Source organism: Chiroxiphia lanceolata, chromosome 1, assembly GCF_009829145.1.
Source record: "Chiroxiphia lanceolata isolate bChiLan1 chromosome 1, bChiLan1.pri, whole genome shotgun sequence".
NCBI lineage: Eukaryota > Metazoa > Chordata > Aves > Passeriformes > Pipridae > Chiroxiphia > Chiroxiphia lanceolata.
In genome coordinates, this window is record NC_045637.1 from 9767420 (window position 1) to 9779971 (window position 12552).

At 37.0% G+C, this 12552-nt stretch overlaps 1 protein-coding gene across 2 annotated transcripts in view; it reads left to right on the top strand.

Moving 5' to 3' along the window:
- ADCY8 (adenylate cyclase 8) overlaps positions 1–12552 on the top strand; it is a 125374-nt gene that overhangs the window by 85077 nt on the left and 27745 nt on the right. For both annotated transcript variants that reach the window (XM_032698171.1, XM_032698162.1), the window contains one exon: positions 5636–5736. In XM_032698171.1, the coding sequence (XP_032554062.1) occupies positions 5636–5736 (101 nt within the window). The remainder of the gene's footprint in view (positions 1–5635; positions 5737–12552) is intronic.

A 12552-nucleotide genomic window follows, 5' to 3' on the forward strand; every position in this document is an offset into this window, starting at 1 on the left:
TTAAAATTTGCTTCTGAGTGGTCAATATTGTTTGTGTCTTTGCTGCTTCTCAACAGCAATATGATCTCACTAGTTTCTATTTCACTCTACATCCAGATGTAAGTTATAAGTTTAAAAAGACAAGGCAATGGGAGAATGTTCCTTGAAAGCTGATGGCACAGGGTGAGTGAGGTTGCACAGATCTCAAATAATTTCATTGACTTGTATGCTACTACAGTGCAGCAACAGCAGGTCTGCAGTATGATGTGCACTTGCCTGAAAAGAAATGAAAATAACGGGGAATTGGAAATGTGGAGGCTCACTTCTCCATCATTGCTTTAACCTCCACTGGAAAACAGACTTTTTCACTTGACTTATGGTAGATTAGTCCTCAAGAAGTCTCATTGGTAAAGCTTTCATGTAAAGCTGACAGAGACACAGAGGAAGGGAAATCCAAGAGTGCCGATATCAATTATCAATTATCAGGCACAACAAAAAAAAAAAGAAAACAAACAAACAAACAAAAAAACCCCACCAAAACACAAAACATATCTATAAGAGAAGTGTAGAATTCAATTTAAATGTAATTTAGGGGGAAAAAAAAAGAACCCTGCTCTAATCCATCTCATTACACAGGTCAGATTTAAAATATTTATAAAGTTTTAATTGCATCTGGATGACAAAAGGTCTATTTAAAACTTAACATTTTTAGTAGGTTTGGTACATTTTCTTCCCAGTATGACATTTCCAATGAAAAACTGTGCTGCAGTGTTTGGAAAGTGATGCTTTTGTTCAATATTTCCTTAGGTGTTAATCCCCACCAGTAAACGCAGGTAATAAAAGCACAAAATCTTTCCAGTCAAGTTGACTGAATCCTCTTTCTAGTCTCTAAATTAGGCTGGTTTTTCACATTACACACAGAAGTAAAGTTTTAAAAAATATCACTGCTGCTTTATTTGCTCTGGTACATTTGCTCTGTCTAACCTCGAACACTTCGATAGCTGCTGGCCAGCAACCTCCTTGCTTCTGTTCAGGATGCTGGGACATCATGAGTACGCTCAGATAATGATGGAGAATGCAACAGGATACAAAGGGATGATGTGGATTAAGGAAAATTAATTATAGTGTCCTCTTTGTTGTAGGCAGGAACAATGTCTTGTGGGACCGCATGGGAAATGTCCCTTTCTTCCTCATTTGTCTGTGCAGTAATTACAGGTTTGTCCTCATAACCTTAGTGTTTAACCATAGTCTACAGGTAGACATGAAAAAAGTAACATTTGAATCATTTTCCTACAGAAAGTAGCTATTTCCCCCATGCTACCTTATATCACTACCACTTTCTCCCTTCTTCCTGCTTGTTTAGAAAACAAACCAAACTCAGATTTGAATTGGAACCCTGTAAAGCTCTTCCAGCAGTCTTTTTCCTCTGCTCTCCCCACCCCTCACATTTCAGTCTGGAATTATGGGGTTTTTTTCTAGCCATTAACATTTTGCAACTGCTTACGTGACCTTCTACACCAACATCGTGAGCTGTTCCCTGCAGAGTGGCTGATGGAGCAGACAGTGTGTGTCTATTGCCCTCCCATCTCCCACTGTTGTTCCCATTGCTGCCACTCACCTTCTGTTCAGCACAGTGACAGGTTGAAGTCAGAGGGAGCTCTGGAGTAAAGTAACTTCCCCCACGTTGTGCCCTCTCATTTAGCCATCACACTTTCAGGCAGAGCTGGCATTTGCCTAATACTTATTTCTGTTATCTGTAAGTACCTCTTGCCCCAGACTTTACAGTAGGCAGAAAAACCAGTGCCCATGGCTGAAATCCTGATCAAGAAGCATTAACCTTGTTCAATGAGAATTATGTTAGTGTTCTGCACCTCAAATGACAGAGAAGTGACTAACCTTATGAACAATAAACTATATTTCTTCCTTCTGAATTAGTAACACAACTACCATCGTGTGGGATCATGGGGTGACATGAAATATCATACTGGATTTCTGTTTAAACAGTTTGGTTTGGTTTGGGATTTTTTCACTATTAAACAATTGCAGACATCATGTTTACACTAACAATGAAATTTCTGTTTTGCTTCCCTTGAGATTTCCAAAAGTTAGAAAAAAATCCCAAAATAATGCTGGAATTGGCATGCCCAAAACTACCATGGATCACAGATCCTGGTTTGCACTGATTTAAATGACTGGTATATCACAGCAGTTTAAGCCACTATAATGGCTTAACCAGTCCTCTGTTATCTCATTGCTCTATGTCCTTCTCAGTGATAGAATAAATCTGTATTCCACAGCAAGCAGTAGAGGTTGTATTAGTGAATGGATTATCTGCTCGAGGTAGTATGTGCATTTCCACGTGAATTCTGTAATTCTCTGTTTTTCATAGGAGTTGTGCAGGATCCCCACCTGGTATACTTTATAGATCCTTCACTCAAATAGACTAGTCATTACTAACCTTTATTTCACTCATTATCACTTTTATGTCATTTAGAGACAATATACTCTCAGTTTTGCTAGAGGTTCTTTTCACAAATAGCATGTGGGTTGATAGAGCAATTCATCATAGGAGAGTGCTTCTGATGGTAGCACGTAAATATACCAAGAGTTTCCAAATATGTAATGGCTCATAAGGAAAATATGCTACTACTTCATGATTCCAATAATTAAAAGATATCAACATGATGATCTACCTTAATATCAGTGACTTGGAAATATCCATACCATGTCCTTTCTTATAGGATAAAGCAGAGATACAGGGCAGGGAATTTACTTGCTGGTAGGGTTTTGTTAAAGAAAGTTTCCAGTGTAAAGATTGGATTAAATATAAAGATGTTCTAAGTCTTCTTGCATATTTGTATCTAGATTATAAATCAGACTGGTTTTAGAGGTGAATCGTCTACATATTTTCTGAGAGGTGAGCACACTGAACATATCAAAAGGACTTTGAATTTCATAGTACAAGTTTTCTTAGTTCAAATATTAGAATTAAACATCTGGGTGTCTCTGTTTCAGAATTTCTGATGAGTAAGACAAATAAAAAATTAAATTAGTAGAGGAACAATTTTGCTACTCCTGCATGCTGTATCCCAGCAGACATGGGCATCAGCTCCTTCCTTCAACCCAAAAACTTCCAGTTGCAAGGAGTTCTGCAAGAAACACTGGGCAAACTCCATGTCCGTTCGGCAACTTTTCTATTATTGGTCAGCAACTAGATCTGTGTCTACCCTTTAGTCTTCTCAGGAGTTCATTTCTTCACCTGCCTTGGACTTCTTGATACATCTTATTCTGTCTCTCACCTGTATTGCAGAAGCTTTTTCATCATTGCTCTGAAGATAAAAAAACCATGGTCTCCCATTTCATTAACAAGGTCCTATCTGAGTCAAAAGCATCACTGAGGATAAGCCCAAAAACCTTACTCCCCAGTGTACATTTTCTCTAGGTGAATACGTAAAGCCTCTTGTATTACCAGCGCTCCCTTTTCAAAGAGCTGTGGGAAAAGAGGAGGGGTAGGGAATAAGCAGCATTAATCAGCAGAGGAAACTTGGCCTTTCTCACACAAACTCAGTTTCAGACAGCTGACTGGGCAAACCAGAAGGTAAACAGTTCCCTCCCAACAGTGCAGGTGAATGGCTCAAGCCCCATGGGAAGCAGGGTGTGCCTTCACTATGCCATGAGCAAGTCACTCCAGTGCAGGTAGGTCTGTGGGATGTTGCAGTGAAGGTTTTCATTACAGATAAGGTCACAACACGATTCTTCCTACCATTCTACATGGCTCTGGTTAGCTACATGCCTCCTATGCCTTTTGAAGGGCCTTGAGGCTTAGTCAGTCCTCCAATTACTTATCCAAGTCATTAAGGGGTAGACTGCTACAGAACTGCTATGTTTATCATTTATGTCAGTGCTGCCTAGGGATGTCAACAATTCCTCAACACAATATTCTTACTGATGAGAACACAGCATCCATCCTTTTGACATAATACTCAACGCAGCAGGTCATTCTATGTTTGTGTTTCATTCATTTAGTTTGCTATAATTTCCCTATGGAACAGCTGGGATTTCATATTATATTTTAAGGAATACATCTTTTTTTTTCTCTAATCAAAAAAAGCCCTGGTCTATTATTTACGCAGACTGATGCAGTTCTCTTTTCCTGCACATGAAATCAGGGCCAGTGCCTCTGTGCTTCCTGCAGCAAAGTGAAGTGGAGTTGACTGTGAGCACTATCAAAAATAATGTCAAAGTGATACTGCCAACAGCAGAGACAAAGTATAATCACAGGAGAGGAGGAGTCAAAATGAGAGACACCAACAAATAACCCCCCTATCTTACTCATAAATGGGGGTAGGAAAGAGAAAATCCTTTTTCCCATTTTGGGAGTTTGAGACTCCTTTGACGAAATGTTCATAGCTGAAATGAAGTCCCTACCAAAGGTCCAGGTAGGGAATATAGCTGAGGTCTAGACAGGATCTTCCTTCAAGAGCAAATTAGCTATAAAATCCAGCTAATAGTTGAACTCTCTCAGTGTTTGTCATCGACATATTTCTTAACCGGTTTTACTTTTTATCACTTATAATGCTTTCTAGGCATTTATAACAGCAGTTTACCCTATTTCCAAATTGCTGAGGAAAGATTCCGGTATGTGATATCTCTGACTCTGATTTCCTTTTGTTCTGTCCAAGTAACTCTTAGACCCTTAAATAAAATGGAGTTATTGTTCAGAGGAAGAAAAATTACCGGGGCAAGCCTCTGTGGGATTTCTTATAAGGTGAAGAAAATTTAGTGGTATCCATATAGGATAAAGAGAAATACAAAAACAGGCCTATGGACTATTCTTCATCTGCTGTAAACAACTTTTAAGGAGTTTAACTGAATCAGCAATGATAAGTACCAGCTGATGACTTGGTTAACATTTCCACTTTAACTGTGTTTTGTGGTTTATGGATGTATCTGTTACTCCTTTTCTTGGTAATTCCCATAAAAAGGAACAGCATTTCCAGTGGTTTAATTTCAATAAATTGTAATAATAATGCATTTCAAGTAGTCTTTTACATAATATTATCTTCATTTTCTCCTTGGAGAATGACCATATTGCCAAGTTTCTCCACAGCCCCTGAATAAGTTAGGATGTAGAGATCACAACCCACATCCCAAAGCCACAGAATGTCCAAACTTTACTTTTCTTAAAAAAGAGAAGTAAAAAAAAAAGAGTGGCTTCAATTTAGCCAGCATGGAGACACCTCTGTGCCATCATGCATGCAGAGTCACAGATGACTTCAGTGTTTGTCTTCAGGTGAAAAAAACTTGTTATTAAGTATTTTATTAAGTGAATAAATATTAAGTATTTAGTATTCTGCTCAGCAGCACAAGCTCCTAATATCTTCCTGAGGCTTTATAAAGCAAATAATTTTAAAGTAGAAAAAGTTTGTTTTGCAAATTACAGAGTTTCACTCTCTTGGTTAAAATATTTTACCAGCTTATTAATAATTTATTTGTTGTGTTTAATTTTAATTTTAAAAAACAAATTCAGGTTTATTGATTTATTAGCTCTTTGTGGCACTTTTCTCAGCATCTCCTATATATATCAGTCTTTTTGAAACTGCTTCATGGATTAACAGCTAATTTACTCTTCTGTGTTTGTTTTTTTTTATTCTAGTATTCTCAAATGCGGGATGAAGTATTCAAATCAAACTTGGTGTGTGCATTTATTGTTCTTGTATTTATCACGGCTATCCAAAGCTTACTTCCTTCTTCCAGGTAAATACAGAAATATATCTCTATATATCTTTAGGCACTCTTGGGGAGACAGCAAGATAGTATTCCTAAGCTTGATGTGCAATAAAGCAATAAAATCTGCTTGTTCCTCAAAAGTGTTTGGTAATATTTTTTGCAATATTAACGACTTTTGTGTCACATTTTCTGCAGCTACATGTTTTCAAGTGAGACAGTAGCATCTACTGTTATTATGTTATTGTCTTTTCAAGTAGAATGACCACTGAGATAAGTGGGAACTTTGAGTTACAAAAATTTGTCACGGTGTGTCCTGGTGAAACAGGATCCAGACTTATAACAGTGCCTCTTTGCTATGTGGCTGGTAACCACCTTGGGTATCAGTGATTCTTTTGATTTTGTTTCATACATGCTATGTAAGAAAATCGTACTCTTTGTTGCTGATAAAATGTATTACCTAGCTGAGGGAAGGCAATCTTGTGCTATTAAGAAGAAAGCAGGTGATCTGGTAGATCTGTTTTCACTTGTTCTTTTCTCTGGGGCTCACCAAAGCAACAGTTTCCTATCAAGGTGATGAAAATGTGACATAGATGAAACCGCTGTGTTCTCATTTCAGAGTCAAACCCATCAATTGGCACTTTTGTCTACTATTTAATAGTGACAAAAGTGTGTGCAAGGATTGAGGTCAGTTTTCTAGAACAGGACTGCCACTATAAACAAGTCTCTGGTTCCATTTGGTCTTTGATAGAGCAAGTGCTAAAATGGAAATGCCCAGATGAACATAATTCTCAGATGGTTTCCAACACTCAGATGAACCTTAACTTACCACTGACCATAGAGTAACTTTAAAAATATTTGTATTAAGAAATAAGACATTTATTGTGATACAGTATTGCAGCAAGATTTCTGGAATCATCTCTGGAAGACCTGATTTACTGGGTTTATGTCTAAGAACACCAAAGTGGTGGTTAGGTGCAGACAGACAACTACACTCTATAGCAGTGGCGTCCCATGAGTTTTGTAATTCTCAGCTAGAGAAAACACCCTGATCTTCTGCTGTTCCTTATGTGCTATGTGGCTTTGATACTAGTAAGTTTGCCTGCTTTTTTAAAGTTCTTCCAATACACATTCAAAATTCTTCACTTCTGGTAGCTGGTTTTGCTTGTTAGTTTATTTGTTTGTTTGTTAATTTTTTTCCTCAATAGGTACAAGAAGATTTATGGATCTGATTAATCTGATTTCCAAAAATATTTCTGCTGCTATATCAATCAAAATACATTTTTTTATAACTGGACAGGTTCATCTCTGTTAATTCTGGTGCTTTTGTGTGTCTGGTGCCATTGGAATTAGGGGGGAAGGAGTCACACAGTCACATTGCCTGGTTTCCTATCTTGCCAGTAGTCTTTTGTCTGTGGACCTTTATGTCACTAAATGTTAAAGAGGCTGTAAATGCGAATAGATTGAAAGGAAGATTAGATAAATTCCTACCAGAAAAGATCAGCAGAGGTTTACAAACAAAAGTATGGCCTTGGCCTCAATGATGCCCTTAAAGGTTGATTGCTGGAACCAGGGAAGATATTTAGGGAAAGGATATTTACCACTCTCCCTTTTGTGAGAGAAATTTTGGATCCCTATGGGTGTTTTATGGCAGTCTTTATGTTCTGCCAAGAGCTGAAGATCACTGACAAGGCTTAAGAAGGCAAATTTTGGTCTTGATTTTTCAAATTCTGATACTCTGCTTCAAAAAATATGTTTAAGTTTTTAAAAAGCATGCCTGTCAACGGATGAGCAACCCTAAAATAACAGGATAGGAGTTTTGAGTGAGAAGGTTTCAATATGCTTAAACATATTGAATGAGAAAATAATCTGGAAGTTCAAATTTCCTCAGTTCCAGCTCTAAAAGCGATTCAAGGTATGAGCAAATGAACCAACTAGCAGAAAGTAAGACAAGATTTGGATTCAGAGAGTCTTTCAGATAACTGCATGATCACATGTTATACCTCTGGTAGATATCAGTGAAGTAAAGTAGCATGGAAATAATTTCTATGAAACAACTAACTATAATTCACGTGTAAGAGTTTTTCAGTGAATGCTTCAGATTTCTGTTGAACAAGGATGAAATTTTGTATTTGCTTAAGTAGATGTGAGAATATTTCTTTGAGCTGAGTCTTTTGGCAATTTCTGAAAATTTGGTGAAAGAAAACATTATTTAAATCATCATGAAACATATCCTACTAAAGTTCTTCAGGGAGTTTCCCAGGTAGCTTGTCTTAGTCTGTGTGTTAAAGAAGGGAATCACATTTCAACAGAAGGAAATCTACTCTGTATGGAAGTTTCAGAATTTTATCTCAGCTTACATCTATCTCCCTAAGGATAAACATTTGATCCCTTCGTACTTTTTCACTGACAGGGCAGACACATCACTGAATTTAAAAATCTTTGCTATAGTTTTCATTCTTTGAAATATTGAGTTGGGTAAATTACTCTAAGTGAGATAAATTAATGCCATATTTCTACTCTAATTATCCTCTACAAAACCATTATGTTAAATTGCCAACCTTGCAGTGATTCATCTGCTCCATCTGAGAGGCCTGGGAGTTTCATTCATTTCCTGCAATGAACTTTTTATATGCTCATAAGGGCCATAGATCATACTACAGTAGACTGCTGAACTACTCTTATTTCTGTCAGTTTTTTGCTGGGTTATTCTTGTGAGAGGAGGACAAACACATTTCAAACTGTTGTTCATTTAAACACCTGCATAGTCTGCTTTACATAAATTTTCCTTCTAGTTCAAGTCTTGATTTAAGACTGTACATGAGGAAGAGGGAAGGCAAAAGCTCATTTCAAACTTCACTTATCTTGTCAATAAGGGAACCCCTAAAGAGAAAACCATTTGGTCTTGAATCTCGTCTTGAATGAAGGGGGAATCCAACCCAGGTGTCCTAGTTCTGATAGAAGTTCACGGACAGAAGAGTATTAGGGTTTTTTTGTTCCAATTCCTCTAATCTTGTCTATATGTTCTACAGTACTTGATCCTATCAGCATACTGCCAACATCTTAGCACAGATACTGGATTGACCAATCTAGGAGGTCACAATGCACCAACTTCAGTTTTGTTTTTACATCGAACAGGCTTAAACAAGAGACAAAAACATCAATCTTCCATTTAACAGCTACAGTGGAAAAATTCTTGTTGCCTATCTATTTACTGTGAACAAATAAAAGGCCACAGTTTCTCAGGCACCTGAGGTATTTACACCGAATTTCAGATTTATATCCCAGATTTAGGTCTGTACCTTATAGTACCTTAATTCAAAAGCATGGCTCTTACATATAGAGCTGGGCAATCTAAGATAAGAACTCATGTTTAGTGTCCTCAGGCTTGACCTCTTGAGGTTTGATCCTAATCTTTTTCAAGGCCTTAATTTGGTTTCATTTAGAACTGGGTCAGGCTAGGTCAGCAGAACTGGTAAGCTATATCTGCATATATAGACTGCCTATATATATCTGAGATATAGTTAGAAACTATCAGTTCCAAATCAGATCTCAGTCATCTGGCTTTGTAAAGCAGGAAGGCTGTTGCAAAATGCTGCTGTACCGTGGGAGACTGAAGGAATTGATCTCACATCACTGTCTGTCAGTGCAGTGTCTATAACCCAGGTTCAAAGAATAGCCACTGGAGAATGGGTCAAACAGTGTCAAGATGCCTTCTATCTGCATAAATCTAAGACACTGCTGTGCACTGAGGTGAATTGTAATCTAAACTACACGGCTCTCTTGTTGAGCTCTCTTGACTCCCTTAACTAGTTCTCCATGAACATATTGTCCAACTTTTCTCTGGATTTATTGGTTGTCATTCCCTTATCTTTCAGAGGGCTGTAGTACCTCCATATTAAGACAGACTGAGACAGTTGGGGTTGTTCAGCCTGGAGAAGATTCCAGGGACACCCTTCAGGACCTTCCAGTACCCATAAGAAAGAGACTTTTTACAAGGGCAATTGGACAAGGGGGGATGGTTTCTAACTGAAAGAAGGCAGAATTAGATTGGATATTAGGAATAAATTCTTTACTGTGAGGGTGATGAGGCATGGGAACAGGTTTCCCAGAGAGGTTGTGGATCTCCCATCCTTATAAATGTTCAAGGCCAGGCTGGATGGAGCTTTGAGCAACCTGGTCTAGTGGAAGGTGTCCTTGACCACGGCAGGGGAGTTGGAACTAAATGATCTTGAAGGTCCCTTCCAACCAAAACCATTCTATCATTATATGATTCCTGTGTATTTTCATAGTCAGAAGCTGCTTTCAAGACATCATTGCATTGTGTCTCTTTTTGGTAACTTTGGAACTTTCAGCAAGTCCTGAGAATCTTCCCGCAAAACTTTTAGTTGCATGTGATGAAATCTGTTTCTCCTGCTCCAAACTTTGTTTCTTCATTCTTCACTCTTTCTTTTATAATACAGTTTCGTTTTGCTGCATATGTTGTTCCTTCTCTCAAAAGCAAACTTTACTTCCGGGTAAGCTGCTGGAGAGCATGGGACATTTTAGGCAGCATCTGGAATGTCCTGTATTCAACTCACACATAAAACTTTGACAAATCTTGTTGGAGTGAAATGCTGACCCAAGTGAAGAAAACTTTTCATACCAATGGTACATCATCAGAACAGCATCAAAGCTAATATTACCACACGGAAGCTCTCAATGGAAGTTAATGTGTAATTCATCTAATTTCAATTAATCTGAGAACAGAAGTTCCATATTGATATTTTTCACATTTTATTTCAATATGTTTAAAATATAGTTTAGTACTATGAAAAAATACAATTTTATGCATATATATCTTACTTCTGGCAGTTCAGACATTTTCCAAATGAAAAACTCTTTGTTAGCAGTAGACTTGTTTTCTGACTGTTATCTTTTCAACACATTTTCTTTTCTGGACTCCTACATTACAAATCTCATTTATTCTGATGTTCTGAGAGTAGCTGTACATATAAGCCATAGTTGCATTACTTTAAATTATTTTGAGTCTTGCATTTTGTTTTATACTTTGATCATAGCTTTGTGTTAGATTGATTAATTTTAGTAGGTGATAGACAAAAACATTTGAAGCAAATTGCATATTTTTCCACCCTGATACTTTAAAGGAGGCATTGTCTGTTTGGACTACTAGAAAGGAATAATTTTTAAGCAAATATTGTCTTTAAAACCAACAGATTAACTGTACCTGAACTTCTATAATAACAGCTGAATTAGGACATTAAAAATCAGAACATTCTTTTAAAGTTAATGTTCAAAATTAAGCAGGCTAACATATACAGTACAGTTCTGCACTTAAATATCAGTTTGACAAATATGCCTCCTATGTTATTTTTCTCCCAACATGACCAACATTTCCCCACATATGCACTGACTTATGCCTACCTTTTTTTAAAAAAAAAATAAAGTTGCTTTTGAATATAAAAATTTTAATTTTGCCTGTTTTCTCAAGTTATTTTCTACTAACATCAGTACTGTGGGGAAGAGGTAATCACAGTTTTCACATAAAATACCCAGTGCAACTTTGGTGTCTCCTTAGTGCAAATATTTTAGACTCTAATCATTAGCTTCAAACATGGCCAGAGCTAAGAAATGCCAGTTCCAACACAGATTTATTCTCAAACTTGTCCTGCTATGTCCATGTATCCTCTCCTGCCATTAAATCAGTTTGGTTTCCTTTTCTCCTTGGCCACGTAACTATTACACTATGGTGAAACTTTATAGAGTGAAAGCTGAAGTTAAAAGGCTCAAACCACAGATCTGAATTCTGATCTGTATGAGTTTAGAATTTTCTCTTCTAAACCCAAATTCGAATATCCTGAAATTGAGGAGAGTTTCAGGTAGTTTGAGATAAAGTCTGTTCAGTTTTGGGGAGTCGACCTGACTGACCTACTGAAAAATGACAAAAGAGCTGTGCTGATGTTTTCACTTCTATTTCCACTTTATACTCCTAAATTTGTCTTACTGTAGGGCACAAGTATACAAATAGCTTTACACCCTACCCAAAGAGAAGAGGGATAGGTGATCTGTAGCAAAATCTAAAACTTCATGTTTTCAGTAAGACAAAACACGTTTACAGAAGTATTAATGAGAGAGTACAGCTCACCCACAGCCTGGAAGTGCAGAAGTCTCTCTGGAGCACCCTGATAGTCCACTTTCAAAGACTTTTTTTCAGTGAGACATTGTGATTAAATCACTGTAGAGTACTGGCACATATACAATTAGGTTACTAGAAATTTTAATTACTTAATTCAAAGCCTCAAGGTTAATCATTCTCCTTATAGCAAAAACACCAAGAAAAGAGGAGCGAGGAGGGTAGAGGTTTGTAAGAGCAGTGGAGTTACTTTTATTTTGCATGGATTTGATCTTTGGGAAAAGAGACAAAGAAAGACAGTGATTGGCACAAATGGGACACAGAAACTTGTGAAGTGCTGAGTGCTTTCTACTCAGTGAAGTAAAACAATTTACTGCATTTTCCAACCACATAGGATACTTGATTGACTTCAGGTCCCATATTTATGCAAGAAAAAGGAATAAATTTAGAAAAAATAAAATGAAAATTAGGTTGGAAGATATTATTGGGTTTAATGGTACGTTCAAAGTCATTGAACTATTTTGCATATGCACTTATCAATACTTGATTAAAGATCACATTTACAAGAACAAAGTTTATAAGGTATGCCAAACAATGGGTTTTATTTAAACACTTTGATTATAGAATACTTTTTCATATGCTTTATACTTTGAAAGGCTACCATGAAAACAGTAGATGAGTTCTTTTGTTTTTTTGGAAACCAATGAGATTCT